This window comes from Vidua macroura, chromosome 26 (assembly GCF_024509145.1).
Source record: "Vidua macroura isolate BioBank_ID:100142 chromosome 26, ASM2450914v1, whole genome shotgun sequence".
In the NCBI taxonomy this organism is placed as follows: domain Eukaryota; kingdom Metazoa; phylum Chordata; class Aves; order Passeriformes; family Viduidae; genus Vidua; species Vidua macroura.
In genome coordinates, this window is record NC_071596.1 from 4,569,331 (window position 1) to 4,593,911 (window position 24,581).

The 24,581-nt window shown below is 54.2% G+C and overlaps 3 protein-coding genes across 10 annotated transcripts in view; 2 read left to right on the forward strand and 1 right to left on the reverse strand.

The window, feature by feature from the left end:
• The window catches only part of UHRF1 (ubiquitin like with PHD and ring finger domains 1), a 28,185-nt gene extending 8,728 nt beyond the window's left edge, over positions 1-19,457 (reverse strand). Inside the window, exons 1-8 of one of the 8 annotated variants that reach the window (XM_053999135.1) lie at positions 19,389-19,457; positions 19,034-19,102; positions 8,861-8,943; positions 8,079-8,151; positions 7,744-7,837; positions 6,798-6,898; positions 6,426-6,494; positions 418-681 (exon numbers count right to left, since the gene is read on the reverse strand). In XM_053999135.1, coding sequence (XP_053855110.1) covers positions 418-681; positions 6,426-6,494; positions 6,798-6,898; positions 7,744-7,831 — 522 coding nt within the window. In that variant the 5' untranslated portion in view covers positions 7,832-7,837; positions 8,079-8,151; positions 8,861-8,943; positions 19,034-19,102; positions 19,389-19,457. Of the gene's footprint in view, positions 1-417; positions 682-2,390; positions 2,447-3,241; positions 3,405-6,425; positions 6,757-6,797; positions 7,838-8,078; positions 8,152-8,860; positions 8,944-19,033; positions 19,103-19,388 lie in introns of those variants that run through there. The other 7 variants (XM_053999136.1, XM_053999134.1, XM_053999133.1 and 4 more) reach the window with 7 other exon arrangements.
• Positions 13,716-18,524, forward strand: LOC128819534 (perilipin-3-like). Its single transcript, XM_053999788.1, has 8 exons — positions 13,716-13,775; positions 14,220-14,415; positions 14,955-15,037; positions 15,319-16,308; positions 16,438-16,534; positions 16,958-17,157; positions 17,342-17,470; positions 17,545-18,524. The coding sequence occupies exons 1-8, from the start codon at positions 13,716-13,718 to the stop codon at positions 18,106-18,108; spliced, it is 2,319 nt and encodes a 772-aa protein (XP_053855763.1). The 3' UTR covers positions 18,109-18,524.
• Positions 19,458-19,485: 28 nt separating the features above from the next.
• On the forward strand, positions 19,486-23,164 carry TICAM1 (TIR domain containing adaptor molecule 1). Its single transcript, XM_053999141.1, has 2 exons — positions 19,486-19,529; positions 20,690-23,164. The coding sequence occupies exon 2, from the start codon at positions 20,848-20,850 to the stop codon at positions 22,906-22,908; it is 2,061 nt and encodes a 686-aa protein (XP_053855116.1). The 5' UTR covers positions 19,486-19,529; positions 20,690-20,847; the 3' UTR covers positions 22,909-23,164.
• Positions 23,165-24,581: the final 1,417 nt, after the last annotated feature.

Sequence of the window (24,581 nt, forward strand, 5' to 3'; positions counted from 1 at the left end):
ACCCATTGAAACAGAGAAATAAAATTATTCTGAACAGCTGCTTGAGATTTTCTTTTGTTCATTCAAGAAAGTTTCAGCTTTGACAAATGTAGTGACTCCAAGCAAAAATATTGGGAAAAATTGTAAAAAATCAAACCAGACACTCTGAATACTTTTTTTTTTAAATCAATTAATGTATTGTAGTTTTAGTTCAAAGGACAAAATGAAAAAAAATAAGTATTTTGACCTACAGCATGTTGCATTAAATTGGTTTGTGGGTTGGTTGGTATTTTTGTCTTTGTTGTCGGAGAGTTTGAGAGGAAGAAAGGAACTGCCCACACAATTGGAGTGTACAAGATTTTCAGCAATTCTCCACCACAGAGAACAATTCCCCTGGCAAGGCGCAGGTCCGAGGGCTCTCAGTGTGTGAGCACCCACCTTGTAGAGGCCGAAGCAGGGGTCGGTCCAGTCGGGCTGAGCTGCCGTGCTGGGCTGTCCCTCCAGCTCCAGGGCAGCCTCCCCGTTGTGGGAGCTCTTGTCGGACTCGCTGGGGCCGGAGCCGCAGCCGGAGTCGGTGTCCGAGAGCTCCGAGTCCTTCTCCTTGCTCCCAGCAGGCAGCACGGCCGGGCTTTGTCTGACCAGCAGCTGAACAATATCGTTCAGCCCCACGCTGTAATCGAACAGGGAGTGACCATCTTCCATCTGCAGGGAAAGCACCAAACTGGCTGGTCACTGCCTGCACCCGGGCCCACTCCAGCCTCCCATCGTGCTCAGAGCGGCTCTGCCCGCCAACATCCACCACGTGGCTTCAGAACCTTTATCAGCCAGATCTGGGCCCTTCTTCTCTCTTAGGCCTGCTATTTAAATGCTCTTTTTTTCAGCCACCCCACAATCTGAAAGAGCAAGGCTTCCATGCTGCTCTGGACTTGCTACCCAGCCTCTAGGAGATCTAGAAAAGTTTGCAGCACATTCCCTAGAAACATCAACTGAACAACTACAGACCCCCCACACTCCCATCAGGACTGAAATTCCACGTTACCTACAAACTCAAAGGGAAATTATTTCTTCCTCAATCCAGACACATCCCAAATGCTAAAGCAGATTGTCTTTATGTTTTAATTGTGTGTGATCCAGATTATTGTTACACCATCTCCGTTAATCGTAGCATTAAGTAGAAGCCAGAGTTAATCACACACTCTTCTCCCAGCAAACACACATTTTTTCCATTGAAAGTAAAATCAAAAAAGATTCAATTCAACTTGAAACTACCCAATTTCTCTTCAGCATAGCCAGGCGTGTCCTAATTTCACACTCTCTCTAATTCTAAGAGTTTATCTGCCAAGTCTGGCACGGTTTGTAGTCAAATCAAGACCCTGCCCCTGCAAAAAGAGAAGTGCAGAGGAAGAAAGAGGTCCCTCAATAACCTCTCAAGAGCTCTAAGGAGCACAACCATTTTAGAGTTAACATGTAAGGCTGGAGCCCACGGAGCAGTCAGAAGTTCAGACAAGCTTCCCCACATATTTAAGGTCTGACTAAGAAATTATACAGGAAATGATCATCCCTTTCCAGCCTAAACCACCAGAAAAAGCAATCCCTGGAGCTTTGTTCTCTATCAGGGGGAAGCAGAGCAAAACCACAAAAATTTACACTTCACAGGAATCACTATGATAATTCAATTCTGATTTATGGCATCAAATGGCTACGGAACAATCCCTGGAAATCTGACTGCACAGGAAGAGGTCTGAGCTTTTTGCTGGTTTAGAGATGAAAACTCCTTGAGGTGCATAAGAACACACCAGAAATTGGTTATTTCTTCTCAGCCAGGACACAGAGAGACAAACATGGGAACAAGAGCAGCAGAGGACACGAGTGACAACAGGTGCAAAGCGAAATGGAAGAGCACAGGAATGGGACAGGAAACCACAGGAGTTCAAAGCAGAGCTGGAAAGAAGAGCCCGGGACTGAGGACAAACCTCGAACAAAGGAGGCAGGTTTTAACTAACAGCTAATTTTCTAACCCCATTGAAAAATGATCACGAGTAAGAAATGGAACATTTGCAGGGATTCCAACAGCCAGACAAAGCACAAGGGGAACAAGGCCTAAGAGAGGCTGGGTCTCGTTCCTGCCTGAACTAAGAACACTGGAACTGCAGGAGGAGGGGGCATCCTCACTGAGAAGTCACCGCTCCTGAAAATCTGTTTAACCCCAGCTGCCTGCACAGACGTCAGGGAAAGGCTGACAGGTGGCACCTGCCCTGAACCAACCCCTCCTTATCACTCGATTTACAACACAAACGGGTCGTTAATGCATCCAAATCTACACCAACCCAACAGAAAGGTGGGTTACACCAACCAGCCCTTCCGAGATGTTACACCATCCTTCTGGCCTCTTTATATGCTAGAACTGGTACCTGAGCTTAGATTGAGGCTAGTCCAGGTGTATTTCCATGTTCTACAGCCACACCTGCTAATTACAGAGTACAGTTAGCTCAAGACTGCCTAAAACAGAAAGAAAAGCAGCTAGAAAAAATTGTTCAACTCAGCATCCTGCTGCTTTTCCTGAAATTAATCCTGTGATTAATCAAACACCAGATCAGGAGTTTCTCTATCATGGAAGTTTAGCAGCATAGGACTAGGCAGAATACAGCAACTGTATTTTAAAATGGTTTTGATTGACTTCAGTGCTAATTTAGTTACATTATTAACTCACAGGGAATAAAACAGTTGTACAACAGCAATTGTAAACGTATTATTGAGAACATAACACAGCACTGAGCCGCTCAAGTGCTCTGTACCTAGTGAGAATTTGATATCAGAGCTGAAGAACTTCAAAATTATGAGTTGCTTTTCCCAATTTACAAAGAAAAATGAGATCTTTACGGCTCTCAGAGCAGTGAAACTCGCAAGGCTCAAAACCATTAAGCACTTTAAAGACCATAAAATCACTGGTAATTTCCAGACACTTCATAAAGAAGATGTCAAGGCAGACGAGCAACACATTAGGTGGAAAACAGCAAAGAAAAGTAAGAATAAAGGCTACTCAGCAGCTGGCACCTCTCCTCGCAAAGCCACGGACGGAGCAGCGCGGGAGGGAGCCGCGGATCACTAGATGGCAGCAAAACCCCTCATTTCCACGCGATTAAAAATAAATAAATTAAAACACCCGTCCTCAGCTGGAGGGGAGCACGGGGCCGGGCGGGGGTGTCCGGGCACCGCGCTGCTGCCGCTCCGAGGCTGTCAATCCGCGCCGCCGCGCCGGTACCTGCTTGCCGCGGTAGAAGAGCCGCTGCCGGTGGGGCTCCACGCCGAACACCTCGTGTATCCGCAGGCGCAGCCCCTCCACCTTGGTGAGCTTGGAGAGGGAGTCCACGCGGTGCGTCTGGCTGCCGTCCATGGTGCGCACCTGGATCCACATGGCGCCGGTGCTGCCCCGGGAATGGGACCGCGCTCAGGCGGCGGCACCGGCGGGGCGGGCCCGCCGCCCGCGGCCGCGCCTCCCTCACGCACCCGCCGCACGCCATTGGCCGGCGGCCCGGCCGGCTCGGCCGCTGATTGGCTGCGCGGGGCCGGCCCCGCCCCTCCCCACGCGGGAGCCTAACGGCTCCGCTCGCGCCGGCCGCATCTCGCGCCACAATTGAAACCCGCCCGCCGCGCCCACGGGCCAAGTCTCGCGCGATCATGCAAATGAGAGAAGGGATAAAAGGGGTTTGGGGGGTGGAGGGGGAGCGTGTGGTCTTAAAGGGGCCGTCACCGCCGCCCGCCCGCGGTCCCGGCCGCCGGCCGCCCCGGGACAGGAGGGGAATGGCGGGGCGTCAGCGACCCCCGCCGCGCCCGGACCCGCCCCAGCCCGGCCGCGTCATCCCCGCGCAGCCCCCGGGGCGACGCCACTCCCCGGGCCCGCAGGGCACCGGTGCCGCCGGCACCGCCCCTGACGGCCACACCCCCTCCCGCGGGCCCGGTCAGGGGCGGGGGTCGGTCCCGCTGTCGCAGCCCCGAGCGACGCGTCCCCTCCGGGGCGCCCGGCCCAGCTGTCACCGCCCGGGCGCCGCGGAGCGCTCCCACCGCTTCCCGCAGCGCCCGGGCAGGACGAGGAAACCCCCGCGCCCCTCGCTGTCCTCCCGCTCCCGGTGCCACCGGCCGCTCCCCGGCCGGCGGCGGTGCCGGGGCTGGGGGATCCCGGTGGGCTCACCGGGGTGCGGTGCCGGGGCCGGGGCTGGGGGTTCCCGGCGGACTCACCGGGGTGCGGTGCTGGAGCCGGTGCCGCGCGCGCTTTCCGCGGGCTTTGGAGTTTGGCGCGGAAAAGCCCCGCGCGCGCCCCGCGCGCGCCCATTGGCCGCCGCTGGCGGGAACGCGCGGGCGGGGCGGGGCCGCCGCCGCCTCCCGGGCCCCGGGGGGGGACCCTGGGGGGAAAAGGGACCGGGAAAACCCCCCCTGGGACCGGGGGCGACAACGGAGATCCCCCGCCAGTGCCCCGGCCCGGCGCCCCCTGCTCCGCTGCGATGGTGGGGGCGAAAACCCCCCCGAATCGCCAAGGGCTCCATCACCCCTGAACCCCCGGGGCCGTGGGCACGGTACCGGTTATTGTCCTACAAACTGGGGAGCCCCAGCGGGAAAGGAGACTCCAATGACCCCCCTGTGACAGCCACCCTTCCCCGAGGTGTCCTGTTTCTCCGGGGGGGCTCCAGGAGGGCTCCTGTCCCCCTGGGGGGCTGCAGGCCCTACCGTGATGCGAATAAACCGAATAATCCGAATGATGCGAATAAACCGAATAATCCGAATAACCGAATGCGAATAAACAGAGCGGTCCCGAATAAACCAAATAATCCGCAAAAGGGCTCTAACTCCCCAGGCCGTTAGCTCCAGGGGGACTCGTGCAAGGCCCCACTGGTGACAACGTGGCCTGGGTGACACGGCAGGGCCATGGCGTGGCCGCGTGAGCCGACAGAAAGGGCAGATCCAGCGGGATGTTTATCCCCAAACCCACCGATGCTATGAGGAAATTAAAAATGCTAATATGTGCTTAAAACAACCGTTGGGTGGATGGGGGGGGGGAAAGCGTGGCCAAGAGGCCCCTGAGAGAAGCTTGCTGGAAGAGGAAGATGAAAGGCCAAGGATTGGCGTTTGTGGGGGAGAGAGGCCGGGCTGGGGACGCGGGGATGGCGCGGCTTGGGCCGGAACAGCCGCGCCGAGGCTGCGCCCGCCCGGCCCCGCGGACAAAGGAACACGAGGCCACGGCAAAGCCCGGCAAACCCCGTTTCCCGTGCTCCCCTCCCCGCCCCCGCGGCCTCCCCTCGGCACTAGAACACAGAAGGCAGCGGGATGTGGTGCCCTCCCGCCCCGGTGCGCCGGGTGCCGCGGAGGACGCGCAGGGCAGCGCCTCTGCCGCGTCCCACTCCCTTCTTGGACCTGCCGTGGACCCCACAGGCTGGCAGAAGGCCTGGATGGGCTCGGTGCCAGGGGGCTGGGGGGTTTCAGGGCACTCAGGCAGCCTGCAGCGGCCAGGCTTCATTTCCTGCCAGGGCTGAAGGCTCTGCCTTGACACAAAGTCATTTCTCGCCCTTGTAGATAGATGTACTCGAGGATTAACCTGAAAGCATCACAGCACTTCCTGCAGCCTGAGAGGGTTCTTGGATGTTGGGAAGGAATTCCTCCCTGCCTGAGCTGCCCAACGCAGTGCTTCACCACCCCTGACCCAGCTCGTCCCACAGCGGTGACAGCCAGGTCCCAGCCCCTCAGTTTCTGTGCTGGCAGGATGTTCTGTGGAATGGAATATCCCTCTGGCCACTCCAGGCCAGCTCTCCTGGCCATGCTCTCACCCAGCTCCTTGTGCCCCTGCTCGCTGGCAGAGCCTGGGAAAGTGAAAAGTCCTTGATTTGGAGTAAGCACAACTCAGCCACAACCACAACATCGGTTGTTATCAACATTATTCCCATGCTAAATCAAAAACACAGCTCTGGACCAGCTACTGGGAAGAAAATTAACACTATCCTAGCCAAAGCCAGGTCACAGGCACTGCCATTTATGCTTTTGTGTGCATAAATACCTATTCCTTGCATAGCTGCTCCCAAGGACAGGTGAGGATTGAGGCCTGTGACACACAGCACAGTGAGAAACCTGCCCCAGGTGAGGCAGTGGGGCTGCAGGTCAGGGGGAGCAGTGCAGAGCTGTTCCAGCCCCACGTGCTGTGGGGTGATCCAGAGTCAGGAACTCTCTGGATTCCATGTTCCCCTCCCTCCATGCAGAGCTCTGAACAAGCAGCAGTTTACAGGGGCAAAGCTGGCCAAAAGCCCAGGGCTGGGGAGTGCAAAGGAGGCCTGTGGCTCTGGGGAAGCAGGACCTGGGGTCTCAGCCACAGCTGAAGATGGAGGGGACACATTTAGCAGGCCCAGGGGACATCCCCTCTCCCATCTACCAAAACCAAGCAGCATTACACTACCCCAGCTCACCTCTACCTCAGGCAAGAGAGCAGCAGCAGAGGGAGGAGGAGCCAGGCTCGTAGAAAACCATCCTGCAGCCTGAAAAAGCAGTAGAAAGGTGAACTGGAATATTGGGAGAGCAGCCAGGAACCATCAGGCTGTTCCCTGCAAAGTGGCTGGAAGGGGAGCAGGAACCTGCCACCACCTGTCCTTCTGGGAGGTCCTGCTGGAAGGGGAGCAGGGCCTGGAGAGGGAACAGGGGCTGGGGAGCCCAGGTGAGCTGCTGGAAGGGGAGCAGGAGCCCAGGTGAGCTGCTGGAAGGGGAGCAGGAGCCCAGGTGAGCTGCTGGAAGGGGAGAAGGAGCCCAGGTGAGCTGTTGGAAGGGGAGCAGGAGTGGCTCACCTCGAGGTGAGCCGAGCAGGCACAGGAGACAGGAGGGTCCTGCTGGGCTGATGCAGCAGAGACCTGCAGCAGGTCCTGACCCAGGAGAGTGTTCTGAAGGCCTGGGGGGACCAGGAAGGTTGGTGGGCTTTGTACAGCAGTGAATGACAATGACACAGAGCTGTCCCCTCCGTGGGCTCTGCAGAGCTGCCCAGGCAGCTCTGGAAGCCCAAGGGTTGTGCTTTGCTTACCTGAGGAACAGAACCAAAGCTCCTCATGCCCCAGCCCTGAATCATCATTCTCATCACTTCTCGTGCCTGCCCCAGGGGAGGTGACATGGGGAAGGTGACTGTGGCACGGTGGCAGATTACTCATGGAGTCAGTGCCCTGGCAGAGCAGCAAGATGATTTCCGCTGCAGCAGATGAACACTTGCAGTGGGAACTCCAGTGTCATGTGTGGCCTCTGGGCCCCAAAGGGACAATGCTGAGCTGTGACACACCACAGAGCAGGGAAAGGAATGGCTCCCAACACAAGGATCTGACCCTCCAAATCCCCCACACACCTGCAGGTTTGCACTGCACAGAAACCCCACCAGGATGGGACAAGTGAGAAGCTCGAGGCTGAGGCCTCGTCCCCAGGCAGAGCCAGGAGGCAGCTGAAGGAGCCAGGAGGCAGCAGAAGGAGCTAGAAGGCAGCTGAAGCAGCAGGGCTGGGTGACAGGGGCTCCTGGCTCCCACAGGTGCAGCAGGTGGGGTTCACACCTGAAGGATCCTGCCCCAGGTCTGGATACTGCAGCTTTGCTCAGGGCTGCTCCAACCAACACAGCTCCTCTCCCTTCCCCAAACGTGTTTCTCCACTTCCTCCCACACCCTTCCTACCCCACCAAACCTCTCATGATGATTTTAGACAGATTTAAATCTGTGTCTTTCATACAGCACCAAGGGTCACAGAAACAATTGTGCAAACCTTTGCTGTGACACTGCAATCCCCCAAATCCAGTGTGCTGACCCTGCAGGCAGTTCTGCCACCCAGCAGGAAATCCCAGCACTGACATTTTACCCTAATATCAAAGGCACACATTAGTTATTAAACACTGCCTGGTTAATTTTAATTACTGATTATCACTTCTCACATTCCCCTGGGCCCCACCACAGCCACATGAAGGTGCATCATGCAGACAGTGCTGTTTCACTCACTTAGGGGATGAAATAGAACCTGTCCCAGGAGACTTTCACCATCCCCACCACAACTGGGGCACTTCACATCCCTGAACCACCTGGCAGCTGGATCACTGACATTACCTGAGGATGCAGCACTGCTCATGTCAGGCCAACACTCCAAAATACACAGGACTCATGTCTTGATTCCCTGTTCCTGTAAAAAAAAACCTTCATTTCATCAATTCTTCACAGGACAGACAAGAACAATTTTTATTTCCCTTACAAACATCACTATTGTAAAAAGCTGGCTTCAGTTTTAGTACAAGATATCAAACACTTCAGAACTGCATCAAAAACTTAAGGTCCTTCCCACCCAGACCATTCTGGATCCTGTGACTCTGTGACAGCTTCCCAGGTGATGATGGAATATGGAGTTTATATCACACACACAAATGCACAAGGACTGTTTCCAGCAGTGCAGGTGATCAAACAAGAGGCAAAAGCCACAATTTGTAGCTGGAGAGGCTCAGAGTGGACACTGGGAGCAGCTTCTCCATTAATGCAACATCCAGACCCAACGGGTGCAGCAGCCAGAGAGGCTGTGGGAGATCTCCACCCCTGGGAGGTTCCCAGACTCAGCCAGGTCCCAGCTCTCCAGGAGTGCCTGAGCTCCAGAGGCCTTTCCAGCCAGCACTCCCAGCTAAGCCAGCCTCAGGATGAGGATTCCTTCCAGCCCCAAAGCTGAGGAGTGACAATTGTCTACATTTTTGTCAGCTTAACAGCACATTTCTCAAAAACCACTGGCACCCCCCTCTGCCTGAATGGCAATACAGAAACAGAGCCAAGGTCTCCTGCATCCAGAGGCCCAAAACAAGGTGACTCAATCACTGTAATAGTGTTAGAAGACTTCAGATAATTTTTACCTGTGCCTCAGTTTCCTCCCCCGCTGATCTTGAAAACAGACAACAGGAAGCTTAATTGATGTTTTCAAACCAGTTTTTGAGAGCTGAAGATGAAAAGGCACAAATAGAAAAGAAAAGCATTAACTGGAGTTTTCAGTATTTGTTATAGCTGTTAAAAAGCCCTGAGCTCCCTGGAGTCCTGCCCTGCTGGGCCCTCTGCAAGGATAAAAACATAAATCAACTCCTACCCTGAAAATCCCAGCAAACAGAAGAAGCAGAAGGTTTCATCATCAGGTGTCTGCTGGGGCCTGCCAGGGACTGGGGTGGGAGAGCATTTCTGACTCCTCAGGGAGGCACAGCAGCCCCATGTGGGGAGGGGAAGCTTTGCCAAGAAAACATCAGGATGGTGATGATGATGGCTCACACCACAAACACCACGTCCTGCTTCCCTGGGACTTGGTGACAACATCTGTGACCCCCTGCAAGGAGCAGCCCCAGGACAGCCCCTGTCCCCCCAGCTGGGGGACAGACAGGGGCTCAGCTCCTGTCCCAGCACCCTGTCCCCAAGCAGCTCCAGTGCTTGAGCAGCTCTTTGCAGGAACAGCTCCCAGGCACGGGGGGATTGTTGGGGTGTCTGTGCAGGGCCAGGGGATCCCTGTGGGCCCCTCCCAACTCAGGGTATTCCACGATCCCATGACCCCAAGGCCAAAGCACCAGGGGATGGGACACCCTCTGACAGATCCCCTGCACACCCTGCCAGGTCTGTCCGTCCTGGCGGGACAAACAGCAGCTCCCAACACCCTCCAAGGCCCCGAGGGGACCTCAGCCCCTCACCTGCCAGCCCCACCCCACTGAGCTCCCCATTGGCCAGGCTGGCTCCTGATTCCATCAGCCCCGCACTGCCAATCACCCTGCGGGGTATTTAACTGGGGCGGCGCCCAGTGCTCCCAGTCTCACCAGTACCGGGCGTGGAGGAGGCAGGTAAGGCTGGGCTGGGGGAGGTGGGTAAGGTGTGGGAGCTGAGGGGGCTCTGTGACTTGTCTGGGGGCTTGGGGTGACTTCCCTAGGGCTGGCCCTGCTCTCCCAGGGGCTCTGCAGGGCACAGGATGGGTGGCCCCGGCTCGGTGCCCACAGCCGGTGGCTGCAGGAGCTGCTCCAAGGTCCCTGCCGTGGGAGCTGTGTGTGCCACAGGGCCCTCAGCACCCTGGCAGAGCAGGAGCTGGCTGCTGTGTCCCTGTTTTTTTTTTCTCTGTGTGTGTGTGGGGGGGGGGGCTTTGTTTTCTGAGGCCAAAGGTGACATTTTCTGGTGTTGTGATGTGTCTGCCTTGGGTAACAGCTGAGAGGCTTGGGAGTGGAACTAGGTGATCTTTAAGGTCTTTCCCTTTAGGGAATAGTTTGGGATCTAAACCCTTCCCTAAAGGCTCCTTCTCAGCTTTGAGATGACTCCTTGGTAACTCCAGGGATATCTGAGCTGTGATTGAGCAGTTTGGGGTTTTAAAGCTCATTTCTGCTTCTTGTTTGCTGAGGATCCCGGCTGGGGGGTCCACAGGAGGTGACTCCCACCAGTCACCTGCACGTGCACAGCCCAGCGTTGTGTTTGGGACGGTGGGGACAAGGTGGATGCTCCAGGGGCAGGTGACACCCCGGGGACAGGTGGTGCAGGTGACCAGCCGGGCATTCCCTTCCTGTGACAGCGCTGCCAGCCCTGCCCGGGGCTGTTTCTCATGATCCCTCGGTGGAGGCACGAGAACTGCGTGACAAGAGAATTCCTGCTCAGGAGCGCCCTGTCCCTGCAGGGCTCTGCCAGCTCCCAGAGGGAGCTCTGGCAAACGGGATTAGCGTTTCTCAAGACTAACAAGGCTTTAAATGTGGTCATGACTACCCTGAGCTATGGAAGGCTGGGAAGGATTTCAGTTTCTGAAGCTGGTTCTGCTGAAAATTCCAGATGGAAATGTGCTGAGCTGCTTGCTCTGCAAGTTACAGCTTCCAGATGAAACCAAGAGTTCTGTTCTCATGGAAAGATTGGGAAGTACTGAAAAGCTGTTTCTCAGTAAAACTTCCTCTCCTCTTTCCTAAAATATCTCTGTTCCAAGCAGTTACTGGCCCAGTGGTGGCCACTGGCTGTGGTGTTTAATTTCTGCTGGAGGTGTGTGGGGGAAGCCCTGCATCCATCAGCAAGGGTGGCTTTGATCTTTGAGGTTTCCTAATGCTGCTGGTTTATCCAGAAAGGTGAGATGGGCACCTCTGCCAGCCCTCCAAACTACTGTCCTCAGGTCAAAGCTGGGAATCATTTGATCTTCCTCCTAAAACTAATTCTGTCCTCAGAGCATTTGCAGCCCATTCCCCACAGATATCCCATGACCCAGTTCTGCATTTTTGGGAACCGGGTATCAGTGGCAAATCTCGAAAAGAATGTAAATAGGTGCTTTAACTACAATTGAATTCCTGTGCCCTGATTAGCCTTCCCTGCTCACATCTAAAGCACTACATTTAGCTTTGTTTTCATCAGTGGTCATTAAGGAATTGCCAGTTAAGCCACTGAACCAGCCGTGCTGGCTGTGGCTCCGTCTGTCTCCCAAGGTAAAATCCCTTGGAAGTGAAGGAAGCTTCCTGAACATGAAGATGCTACAGGAGCACACACCAGCAGCTGGTTCTCATGGAGCTGAGCTGCTTCCCACAGGGAAACCTTCCAGCCAAGGGGAGTAAAGAACCAGTTTTACATGAATGGTCACTGCCAGTGCCAGGAATCAGGGAGCCAGCCCTTGCTATTTCACTGACTCCAACTGGGCAATGATCAGGAGTTCAGCTCCTGATCCCAGAAAATCTCTTGACCTTGATGTTAGAAAAGGGCACTGAAGTTTCATCGTTCTGAAACCACCTGTTTCAAGAGCTTTCTCCAGCAGTGACCTAATATTTCAGATGTAGCAATGGTGTGAAGTCATCTGATTGTCACTTTCATATGAAGGAAACCACAGCCAAAACAAAGTGCTGCTGTTTCTGTTCTTCTGCCCACTGGGATTTCCACTCCCAACCATCCTGGCTTGGCTGTGGCTTCTCCAAAGGATTCAGGACCACCTCACCCAGAGTTGCCAAGCACTGGACTTTCCTGCAATCTCTGAAGAAAAGCAAGGGCTGCTCAGCAGGGAAAGAGAAAATAAAACCAAGCTGTGGAGACCTGCCCGCACTGCAAATCCGGGCGTTGCAAAACATGGATTTCTCCTATACAGTGGAGAACAAACCTTGTTCCAACATGACTGTGCTGAAGGATTGTCCCTGGCAGCCTGCATCCATAATTAACGTGGGATTCCTGTACTCCAGAGGATGCTCTAACCTTACACCAGTTTTTACATCAGCCAAGAAGTTACTCCTGGATTATTCTAACCAGAGTCTTCCTCTCTGTGTTTTGCTGCTGTATCTCTGAGCTGGCCCTGACACCAAGGCCACCACAGTGTCAAACTCCAGTTTGAGCTTTTTCCACCTGTCCAGAAGTAAAATAACTGAGCAAAAGGGTTGTTTGTGATGGTGTTGAAAGAGCTGTGCTTTGCCCCTCAGTCAGCCCTGCTTGGCTCTAAAGAAATAATCCTGCCCTGAGGCAGAGCAGGAGGAACAGCCACTGACAGCAAACCCCGTGGACTTTGGGACTCGGGTTTCATATTCAGCCTTGCTTTCTCTGGAGCAGCTTTTTACAACTTCTCCCAGCCTGGTGAGGATCCATTGGTGTTTCTGCTGTGCAGATAACCTGGGGAGGGCTCCCAGAGGAGTGCTGGCTCCCAGCTTCTCACTGGGGAGGCTGGAGGTGACAACTTGTGTTACACTTGTGTTATAGGCATGTGCCACTCAGCATCCCTGCCCTGCTCAAATCTCACTGAATTCTGACTAATTCAGTGGTTAACACAGCAATATTTGGTGTTTTGCCAAGTGAGATGTCCCTGGCCAGTGTCAGAGCCCAGTCCAGGGCTCACAAATGCTGGTTTCACTACTTTTCTCCATCTGTCTGTTCCTGTTTCTCAGCAAAATTAAAACCTTGCACGAGGCAAAGAACACAAGAAAAAAGACAATGGGCTCCACCACAACTCAGATGGCAAGTTGTTTTTTTTTTTGGAAGAGTCTGCCAGTGAGCCTGGAGCAGTGCGTGGCTTGGAAATCTAGTTTGGGAGGAATTTTGGTTTGAAGAGTTTTCCAGTGGAAAATGTCATAGCAAATCTAAGAATAGGAATTAACTGGCAAAGGAGAGAAAAGCAGACTGTCCCAAAGAACAAATGTGCTGAAATCCCTGCTGTGCCTGACTAAGACTCAGAGTAATCCTGGGTTTATTACTAATACAGGAGTGTCCAGATACCATAGGAGATCTATGCTGGGGGACCAATACCCATTCAGATTATTGCAACATTTTCTATTTCTTCAATCCCATTATGTCAAGAGAATGAAACCAAGGCTCAGAGACACAGGAAGTGAGATTTCCTGCCTTGCTGGTCAGTAGGATGTGAAGGCAAATCTCCAGGTAGCCATGGAATGCTATACCTGGAAAACCTGGTTCATCCTCCAGGGAAAACTCCACAGGATTTTCATATCCTTCCCAAACTGGTTATATTATTACATTTTCTCTCCCCTGTCCAGCTGAGGAGGGGGGTGATGGAGTTGTTTTAGTAGGTACCTGGTGTCCAGCCAGGGTCATCCCACCCCACAGAGAAGACACAGGATAAAATAGTTTTCATCTATTTCTAACCTGAACCTTCCTGGGAGCAGCTGAATGATGGATCCCAGCTTTGTTGCCCTCTGCTTTTCCCCTGTTCTGGCAGGATTTTATTTCTTTGGAGGCAATGAAGTTGTGCTCATGATACTCTTGTTTTTCCTTCCAGCTGCAGCTGAAGTCAGTATGGCCTCAGGAAAGACCCCCACCCTAGACCTGCTGAAGGCTGAGGAGCAGCAGACTGTGGTAGGTGCCAGGGCACCCACAGCTGTTAAATCACCCACTGACATGTGCTGGTAAACTTCTGCCAGCACCCCAAAACCAGGCTGGGGGGACAGAAAGATTAGCCCTATGAAGCTGTGGCCAAATGAAAACCCCCTCACTACAGAAAGTAATTGTTTTGCTCAAGAGACAACTTCAGGGCTGGCCAAATGATGCAAGTAGCTCTGAAACAGGAGCTGTTACAGGTCCTACTTCCACATCTGGTTTGGTGCTGAAACCAGCGTGACTCAGAATTCACGAGCACAGAGTTCAGACTTCTAAACCCTGGCTCGTTCACTTGGTGGAGGCCTTTGGATGAGTTGGAGGATGAGGAGATGGATTTGCTGGGACCTTTCTGGACAGACACGTGGCTGTGTTCACCCTCCAGCTCGGGCTGGGCTCTAATGTCAGGGTTTCTCTTGGGTTTAGAGCGCTGTCAATCGAGTCACCAGCCTGCCCTTGCTCAATTCTGCCTTCAACCTGGTCTCCTCTGCCTACAACAACACCAAGGAGTCCCACCCCTGCCTCAGTGGTGTCTGCAGCGTGGCTGAGACCGTGGCTGCTGTGGCTGTGGGCAGCGTGGTCGGAGGGGCACAGCCCATCCTGAGCCAGCTCGAGCCACAGAGTAAGTGCAGGGCTGGGGGGACCCTTGGGACAGCAGGGGAGGGGAGGTTCATGTGCCTGTAGGGTGATCCCACCTCCCACAGCACCTTCTCCTCTAGCACAGAGCCTCCCACTCAGCAGCTCCTGGACACTGAACTGCCTGGGAATGAAATAGTTTCCAGGAGAAGCAGAGTTTGATTTCTTGATTAACTCCCTGCTTTCTGGCTCTCACTGCAGGTTCTGACCATCCCAGGCAGGAGCTGTGTCAGTCTGGCTTATCCCAACATTTTTCAACCCTTTAAACCCAATGCCCTACCCACCAAAGGCAGGTGCTACAGTGCAATTGGATTAAAGTCTACTATTAGAAAGCTGGAAAGGCAAAATGGAGACTACTGGAACCTGACAAATTTTAGGGTTTGTTCACTTTTAACAAGATGCCCACACACATCCCACCCTAGAATAGGGATTTATTTTTATGAGTATATGCTGAACTGGCCACTGTAGGGTCAAAAACCCATCCCCAAATGTAAGAATAAACTGGTGTCTGTTTGTCTCCTCCAGTTGCTCTTGTGAATGAATATGCCTGTAAAGGTCTGGATCAGCTGGAGCAGAACTTGCCCTTCCTGCAGCAGCCAGCAGACAAGGTAAGGAAAGGCTTTTCCTGGGGGAAGCCATGGCTTGATGGAACTGTTGTGGGTACAGAAGAATATGGGGAAATAAATAAAGCTCAGCAGCAGGGAAAGCTAGAGAGGTGCCCTCAGCATGCAGGAGTGATCGTGTCCATGTCAGTACAGGTATGCTCACCTCCCTGGCCTTCCCACACACTGCAAGCGCAACCAACCCAAGTGGAAAAGCTTTTTCAGGGAGGGAAAACATATTTTGGAACAACAACAAAAAAATCTTTCTCTGCCTCTCCCTGGTGCAGGTAATCTCAGACACCAAGCAGCTGGTGTCCACCAAAGTGACATCTGCCATGGATGCTGCCTGTGAGGCCAAGGAAGCGGTGGCTGATAAAGTCACTGAAGCTGTGGACCTCACTAAAACTGTTGTTGGGGACAGTGTCAAGCTGACCAGGTCTGTGGTCACCTCCACTGTCAGCAGTGCTGTGGAGGCTGCCCAGGGTGCCAAGGAGCTGGTGACCAGCAAGGTGACAGAGGCTGTGGATGTCACCAAGCACATGGTGGAGGACAGCGTTGACAGGACCAAGTCTGCTGTTGCCTCTACGATTGTCAATGCTGTGGAGGCTGCTCAGGGTGCCAAGGAGCTGGTGACCAACAAGGTGACAGAGGCTGTGGACCTCAGTAAGCACCTTGTGGAGGACAGCGTTGACAGGACCAAGTCTGTTGTGACTTCCACCATCACTGCAGCTGTAGGGGCTGCCCAGGGAGCCAAGGACCTGGTGGCCAACAAGGTGACAGATGCTATGGACAAGGTCACCAAAGCTGTGGATGTCACCAAGCACATGGTGGAGGACAGTGTTGACCTGACCAAGTCTGCAGTTGCTTCCACAATTGTCAGTGCTGTGGAGGCTGCTCAAGGGGCCAAGGAGCTGGTGACAGACAAGGTGACCAAGGCAGTGGACCTCAGTAAACACATTGTAGAAGACAGTGTTGATCTGACCAAGTCTGCAGTTGCCTCTACAATCGTCAATGCTGTGGAGGCTGCCCAGGGTGCCAAGGAGCTGGTGACCAACAAGGTGACAGAGGCCGTGGATGTCACCAAGCACACGGTGGAGGACAGCATTGACAGGACCAAGTCTGCTGTTGCTTCCACCATCACTGCAGCTGTGGGGGCTGCCCAGGGGGCCAAGGACCTGGTGGCCAACAAGGTGACCGAAGCAGTGGACCTGACCAAAGGGGCTGTTCAAGACAGCGTTGAGAAGACCAAATCTGTGGTCACCTCTACGGTCAGTACAGCTCTGGATGCTGCCTACGGCACCATCACCAGCAAGATTAACACAGCCCTGGAGCAGGGCAAGGAGGCTCTCCAGGAGGGTGTGGAGATGACCAACTCAGTGGTGACCAACAGCATAAGCAAAGCCAAGGCAGTGAGCCAGGCAGTGGCTGGAGGTGTGGAATCTGTCCTGGGAATGTCAGAAGATCTGGTGGATCATTACCTCCCGATGACCGAGGAGGAGCTAGGTAAGAAAATACTTACCTGGCGCTCGTAGATGCAAGTCCTTTCCCATGTGAGTAGAGAGCACCTGACACAGCAAGACTCGGCTTCTGAAGCAGACAGGTAGCTCTGAATTTGTCATCAAGTTGCTGGCTAAGAACACCAAATTGCCATGTGGCATGGGACAGAGATCAAGCACTTGCTGGCTGGTCCTTGTCCATCAGCCTCAAAGTAAAAAAACACATGGGTTCACGCTTCAACCTCTCCATCAAGTCTGCTTACCTGAAGACTGAGCAGGAACTAACCTGCCTTTAACACATGAGCAACTATAAACCTCCTGCTCCCACAGCAAGCTCCAACCTTCATGTTTTCCAATGGGTGATCCAACCTCTTCCACCCCTCCCAGCTGGCAGCGATCCCAGCTGCAGCTCTGTTCTTGTTTCCTCCAGGTAAACTGGCCACCACGGTGCAGGGGTTTGGCGTGGCCTCCGTGGAGGAGCAGAAGAGGCAGCAGAGTTACTTTGTGCGCCTGGGCTCGCTGTCGGGCAGGGTTCGGCACCGAGCCTACCAGCACTCCCTGGCCAAGCTGCAGGGCTTCAGGCACCGCACCCAGGACACCCTGTCACGGCTGCAGCTGGCACTAAAACTGGTACCAACACGCTTTGCCCTTCTTCCTCCTGTCTGTAGCCTTTCCTGCCCTGCTGTCCAGCTGGAAGCTCTTCCTCCATCCCGCACCAGCTCCGTGTCACCTTGGATCCTTCCCTGGCAGGGAAGCGCTTGTGCCTCTCTGTGTGTGCTTGCAGTACAACTTTTCCTCTCGTTTTTCCTATCAGATTGAATCTGTGAAACAGGAGGTTGGCCAGAAGCTGCGGGAGGGGCAGGAGAAGCTCCATCAGCTCTGGGTGGACTGGAGCCTGACGCAGCCCAAAGGAAACCAAGTCAGGACTGCGAGCCAGCCAGAGGTATCCCCGGAGGGGCACGGAGCAGCCCCGCGGGCCGGGCCCTCCCGAGCCGTCCCTGAGCTGTTCTCTCCCAGCAGGTGGAGCCGCGCACTCTCGCCATGCTGAGGATCATCACCCAGCAGCTCCAGCCCGCCTACCACAGCCTCAGGCTCAGCATCCACGGCCTCCCCAGCAGCATCCAGGAAGCTGTGTCCCGGGCTGCTCGACACATCCACAAGCTCCACAGCTCTTTTTCCAGGGCCGTGTCCTTCCAGGACCTCTCCAGAACCACCCTGGCCCGCAGCCAGGACCGTGTGGCAGAGGCCTGGAGGTCCCTCGATGTCCTCTTTGAGTATGTCACTCACAACACCCCTCTGAACTGGATTGTGGGGCCCTTCAGGGCCATGGCTAAGGTGGCACAGGACAGCAGAAAGCACAAGAAGAGAGAGATGAGGAGCGATAGAAAATTACCCAAGTTGGAAAAGGCTCCACTATCACAGGAGGTGACAAAGACACCTGAAGAGCCAAAGGGAACCAACAGGCTCTCAGAAAAATGGTGTGAAGTGCTAGAGAAGCTGGAGGAGAAGGCAGGGAAGGACACAGAGGTGGCCCTGGCTGCAAAGGAGATAAAAACCAGTGCAGCAGAGGAAGATCTCTAATAAATCCCAGCTCTTCTGGCCAAGGCTACTTGGCTAGAACAGCACTGGATCTTCTAATTGTGTGCCCACTTGTGCCACGAGTGCCTCTGCTCTCTGAATTTAGAGTCCGATGTAGTTGTAAGGAGATTTGATAACCAAGGTGGGGAGATTCTGAATCTTGATTTACTGTTTTTAAATGCAACTGCTGTGCTGAAAGGGGAGATGGGACCTGCACTGCAGCTTTTGAACTCAGCTCAGCTGTAGGTGTGAGTAGCTAAATCTTGCTGAGACAAGTTGTGGGAGAGAAGTGATCTCAACTTGTTTTTAATGCTGGATTTGTTTTTAATTTACCCAAGCTGTCAAACTCTTGAGAAGATGCTATGCTTGACCTTTGATACCGTCTCCCACCTCCTCCACATTTAAAAATACAAGTTCCAGACACAACTTCCTTTGTGCCTGTTGTGCTTCCGGGGAGGCTTGGCCCTGCAGCACATCTGGCACAGCTGGGGGCACGGAGCTGCTTCTCAAGAAGAGATTTCATGGATCAGCCAAACACTTTTTCCTTCATGGAGAAGTACTCGGCAGTGTGGGGTTTTCTTTAATCATCTTTCCTAGTTCTGTGGATGACTTCAAGGATTATCTGTGAGTAATTCAATGTGTGAAACACTTCACAGCCATTAAATGAGGCAGCTTTTCCCAGGAGTTACTCTGCCATAGGATTAGGATATCCTGTTATTAAAATAGGGGGGATTTTAATCCATGTGCTGGTTCTTTTCCAGAAAACGCTACTTTGTAATAATTTCTAATGTAACTTATTTTGGTAACTGTTCCTGGCATTGTCCCTGTGCCAGGGCTGGTGAGCAGACACTGGAATAAAGTGTGACCTGTGTTCAAAACCATGTGGGTTTGTGTGTACCTAAAGCTGCAGGGTTGTGTTCTCCCTTACCTGAGCTGTGATGAAGCTTTGCCTTTACCAAATCTTCTCCCTGCCCAGCTTGTCTGTTCCCTGCTTTTGCTGGAGGGAAAAAAACAAAGTTCCTTTAGCAGGTCCCATGCTTTCTTAACCAGGAAAATACCTTAATAATTTTGTTTCCCTGACTTCTGCCTGTACTCCTGAGGCTCAGGTGCATCTGTCCATGCCCTACTCTTCTCCTCGCCCCCAGCTCCCTCTGCCACTCCTGGGCTTTGCATTGCTCGTCCCTATTCCAACACTTTCCCAGTTGGAAAGGTCGGTCCCTGCCTGTCCCCAGCGCTCTGTGTCACCTCCGGGGCCTGGCTGGGGTAGGTGGCGGGTGGCTCACCCGGGACAGGGCCCTCCTGCCGCGGTTCCCGAGCCCGGGCTGTGCCCTCCCGGTCCCCGGCTTTTCCTGCTCCGCCCCGCTCTGCCCCGCCCGTGCTCATCGGCCCGCGCCGCTTCCGCCTGTCCCGGGCACCGGCCGCAGGTAGGCTGCTCCCTTCCCCTCCCGGCTGACCCCTTTCCGTCCCCACTCATCCCTCCCCGGCTGACCCCTTCCCTTCCCGGGGGAGCGGTCCCGCGGTCGCGGCGCTGGGCTCGCCCCGAGCGCTGTCCCGGCCCGAGCTCCAACTTCCTCCCGCTCGGCCGTGCCGCCCCCGCGCCCGTCGGGGGACACGAGGCAGGGCTGGCCCGGCCCGGGGACCGAGGGCAATTGGGCAATTGCAGGGTTTTCATGAGACAGGAAAACAAAATTGAAATTGGAAACTTTCCCCAGTTGAGAGTTATATCGGGGCCTTTGCTGGGGCTGCCTTTAAATAGGGAAAGTTTCTGCAGCAGGCTCAGGCAGCGCCTGGAGCAGTGTCCCACCGGGACCCCACTCCTCCCCTCCAGACCCTCCTGTGGTTTAATTAAAATCCCATCAGAGGCCTGGGGTGAGTGCAGGAGCTCAGGGATTACCTGTGGATGGAGATTTAAAGTCTCCCAATGAAAGAAGGACGTGGAGCTGCTGGGACAGAGCCCAGAGGAGGCCACGGAGCTGCTCCAAGAGCCAGAGCCCCTCTGCCCTGGAGCCAGGCTGGGAGAGCTGGGGGTGCTCACCTGGAGAAGAGAAAGCTCTAGGGAGAGCTCAGAGCCCCTTCCAGTGCCTAAAGGGGCTCCAGGTGAGCTGGGGAGGGACTTGGGACAAGGGATGGAGGCACAGGACACAGGGAATGGCGTCCTACTGCCAGAGGGCAGGTTAGGTGGGATATTGGGAAGGAATTCTTTCCTGTGAATCTTCCCTGATAACACAGGTTATCAGCTACAAGGGGTTTCCTCTACACCTGTTTTATTCCTCAACTGTCATCACACGGAGCCTGCAAGACTCCTAGAACCAGCTGCCAGGAGGAGACACTTGGATTTACCTAAATATAGCATTATTTAATCAATTATCTTAAACCAGTTGTAATTAATGTGAAATGAACACAAAGAATGTGCTTTTTGCTTAATCACAGAGTTGGAATAATGCACAGAGCACTGGCACAGCTGCGAGCACGGAACAGATGCAAAAATATTTGGGAGGTGTGAGAGAGAGAGCCTGGCAGCTCCAGGAGCATCCCCCAGTGCCCACATCACCCCTCTGAACGCTGTCCTCTGTTCTCCTCACAGACTCCCAGCACTGAGAGGCCCCTGGGCACCGCAGGTTTGTGTGGCACGAGGAGCGCGACCGGGGCACGCCGAGCCCCGCAGGCAGACAACAACCCTGTGCTGTAAGATGCTTTTCCCATCCCTGCTCCAGTCCGTGGTCTGGGCCAGCAGCTGATGAGATGGCACAGAGCGCTGAGCTGCAGCCCAGCTTCGAGGACGTGTTCAACATTCTGTCCCAGGCGCCACCAGAGAAACTGCTGAGCCTCAAACTCAAACTGAAGCACTTGGTACCTGGGCCCTGCAGCAAGTTACTGCAAGCTATGGTCCTGCTTACTCTGAGGCAAGAAACGGATGCAAGAATTTGTCTGGATGCCTTGAGGGATAACCGGGCAGCCCAGTACGTCCACCAGATCAAACTGGGCGCTGCAGGAGTGCAGGAAGACGGGGAGGATTTGCAGCCTCCCCAGCTGGATGCAGGTGCCATGGCACTGCTGGCACAGGTGTACACAGTGCTGGCACAGGAAAAGCTGTGCAGTCCTGAGGCCAGGGACAAAGCCTGGCATGCCAGCAAGGACACTCAGCGGGGGACACTCAACAACATCCCACCCAAGGAACAGGACAGACAGGGCTCTGCAGCCAGCGGGGGCTCAGGGGACAGGTTTGGGACTCTGAGATCCCATGAGGACGCAGGATTTCCCCACACAGCCAGCTCCCACTACGTGGCGAGGAGTTCACCAGTGGAGATCGGGGACAACTCAGACCTTTCAGGCCCACGGACCCTGCGCTCTGTGGGGAGCTCCTCCCTGTCCAGCTGTTTGGAGATCAGTGCATCACCAACAGTTGCTTTTCACACCCAGCCTTCTGTCCCTGAGTGTGTCCCCTGGCCCAGCCGTGCTGGACACCCCGATGGGGACACACAGAGCCATGGCCCACAGGAATGCAGCTGGGCCAGCACACCCAGCTCTCTCCCTGGGCAGGACACAGCTGCTCAAGGGCCCCAGCCAGAGAAGGTTCTGCAGGTCAGTCCCTGCCACCCCAGCCCTCTCCCCATTCCCGAGACACGGCTGCCCTCGGAGCCTGCCCAAAGCAGTGACGTATCCAGCACAGTGACAGAGCCTCACACACCAAGAGAAAAGCAGGATGAAAAGCAATTATCTGCTGACGTCCCTGATTCCAGGGCTGCAGAGGATACTGCTCCTGCCCTCATGTCCATGCAGGACTCCAACATTCCAGCAGGCATTCCCTGTAACTCTGCACCTGCTTCTATTTCAACCTGTTCCCTTCCTCCTCCTACTTATTCCTTCTCAACTCCTCCTCCTCTTCAGGAATCTCCCTCCAAACTATCATATCCCCCTCCCCTGCATTCATCCCCCTCTCCAGCCAGGCCTCCTGCTCCCCCAGCCATGGATCCATCAGAGCCAGATGGTGCCAAGTTCTTCACGTTTGTTGTCCTGCATGCCAGCGAAGATGAGATTGTGGCCCGCCAGGTCAAGAACCTGCTGGAGGGCATGGGGGTGTCCAACGGTGCCACGCTCAGTGAGGATTTCTTCATCGCCGGGCGCAGCCACATGATTTGCTTCCAGGAAGCCATGGAAAACTCTGCCTTCATGATCCTCCTGCTGACCAAGAACTTTCCCTGCAACCTGTGCCTGTACCAGACAGACACTGCTCTGATGCAGTCCATCCTGGACCCCTCCAAGCAAGACTCAGTCATCCCATTTCTACCCAAGGCAAACGCCCTGGAGCGCAGCCAGATCCCCAGGATGCTCAGTGTGCTCGTCACCCTGAACGAGAGCTCTCCTCTCTTCTCCAAGAACGTGGACAAGACTTTTAACCCCGAGAAGATCAGGAAGAAGAAAGCCCTATGGGAGCAGATGCAGAGAAGGAAGCTCCAGGCGCGTTCAGAACAGCACCAAGCCCAGCAGAACTTGGCTGCCCTGAGCCTGGGCTCCCCTCCCTGGGTGCCTCCAGCAGCGCCACGGCCGTGGCCACCAGGGCCACCAGCCCAGCACTGGTGTCCCCCTGCCCCGATGGACCCCCCTCCTGCTCAGAGTCCTCCCCCTTCCCAAGCACAGCTCCCCCCAGGCCACTACAACTTCACACCAGGCCAGGGAGGGATGCCACCCCTCATCATCCAACACGCCCGCATGGTTCAGATCGGGAACCACAACGTGATGCAGGTGGAAACTGCCCCACCTGAGGCAGGGCACAGCCAGGAGCAAAGCAAGCACAACGTCTGACCCGGGGCAGCCAAGGTCAGACAAAATTCAGTTCAAATCCTGGATTAGAGTGATTCTGCTGCGACTGGGACTGTTATTCTATGCATCAAGAGTGCAATTTTCCTGAAGCACAGAAGAAAATTCTTCATTTTTTATTGGAAAAAAAGATCTCTTGGAATTGTTTTTACTTGTGCTGATTTTCAAGTAACTGAGAAAATTATTTTCCTAATTGTCTGGAGCTACTTGAAGATTTTATAAATAAATTTTAATTAATTTACTTGTGTTCCTCTGGTTCTTTCCTGTAGAATTAGAAAAGGGATAGTCAGGCATATATGGAAAACTATTCTGTATGTTGGCTGGAGGGGCTGGGAGATGGCACCGACCAAATTATTTGAGGGACAATCTCCAAGGAATGCTTTGGGAAGCTGCCTTTCAGGAAAAAAGTGAAATGAAAGACTAAAACCAGTGAGTAGAGTGGTGCGGAAGGGTGGAGAAATCCAGGAATGCAGAGTGGGAGGGGTAATTTTACAGGATCTGAGCAAGGCATCTACCAGGGTGGTACCTACTGAGCTTTAACACCAGGAGGGCACCTGGAGCAAAGCCCTCGCTCCTCCTCCCACGCTCAGGGCACAGCCATTTTCCTGATCGTCAGCAGAGGTCACCCCAAAGCCACCGAGAGACTGGAAATGGGGCTGTTCCCTCCCGGAGCAGAGCCCAGAGCCAGCTCAGCCTGTGCCAGGAGCAGGGCAGAGCTCCAGGCTCCTCAGGAGCCACTCCCTGTTAAGGTGGATGCCGCTGTGATCAGTACAGGGAAGTGACCCCATTCCAGGTGTCCCTGCAGCTCTGTGTGTGCTCGTGGCACTCCTTGGCTTCCCCAGCAGGTTCCAGGAGGATCCAAGGCCATCCCTGCCCGAGCTGGGCCCTGTCAGGCCTCATTCCAGACTGCAGCCTTGGTCCAAGAGCCCCCCGAGCCCCAAGCCAGCCCCTGGGTGAGACAGATGTTATTAAATCCTTGGAGGAGGCTCTGAGCTGCCCCCAACTCTTGGCTTCCAGCTCTCAAAGATTGGATTTTAACTCTGCAGGACCCAGTGACAATGGATTAACTCATCCACTCTTCCAGAGCCTGCTGGCATCCTCCAAGTGCTCAAATTCCTTTTATTTTCCTGGTTTCTCTCCTCCATAGCACCATTAAGAGTTGTTGTGTTACTGCAGTTCCTGTCCCCTGCCGTTGGTGCAGGACAGTCCCTCCTCTTAGGAGCACTCCCACATCCCTCCTTTCCCAGCTCCTCTCTTACTATAAATAATCATGCAAAATTAGTCAACTGGAAGCTGCTCCAGCTTGTAAACAACCTCAGCACAGCCACATCCAGCGTGCTTGGATCACACACAGGGGAGGGAGAGCTGAGAGGAGGGTCTGCAGCCACCACAGTGGAGAAAAGACTCCTCTCTGTCCAAGAATTAACAAAATAATCACTGAAACATTGCCCTGCTCCCCACAACTCAGTGTTTTGCCCGCATGGAGCTGGCCCTACAGTCAATCAGGCCTGTTCAGTGTAATTACCCCTAAATGATGCAGTGATTTCTTCCACCCTGTAATTACTATCAACATTTAATTGCTGGGCCCTCTGTGTAATTACAGACTATTTATGTGTTTAAAAAAAGTGAAGCCTTTTCCATCACACAGAATATTCTCC

Coding starts and splice junctions, on each gene's coding strand:
- LOC128819534 (XM_053999788.1), top strand. CDS start 13,716: ATGGCCTCAGGAAAGACCCCCACCCTAGACCTGCTGAAGGCTGAGGAG. Junction 14,416..14,954: donor GAGCCAGCTCGAGCCACAGA/GTAAGTGCAGGG, acceptor TGTCTCCTCCAG/TTGCTCTTGTGAATGAATAT. Junction 16,535..16,957: donor GATGACCGAGGAGGAGCTAG/GTAAGAAAATAC, acceptor TGTTTCCTCCAG/GTAAACTGGCCACCACGGTG.
- TICAM1 (XM_053999141.1), top strand. CDS start 20,848: ATGGCACAGAGCGCTGAGCTGCAGCCCAGCTTCGAGGACGTGTTCAAC.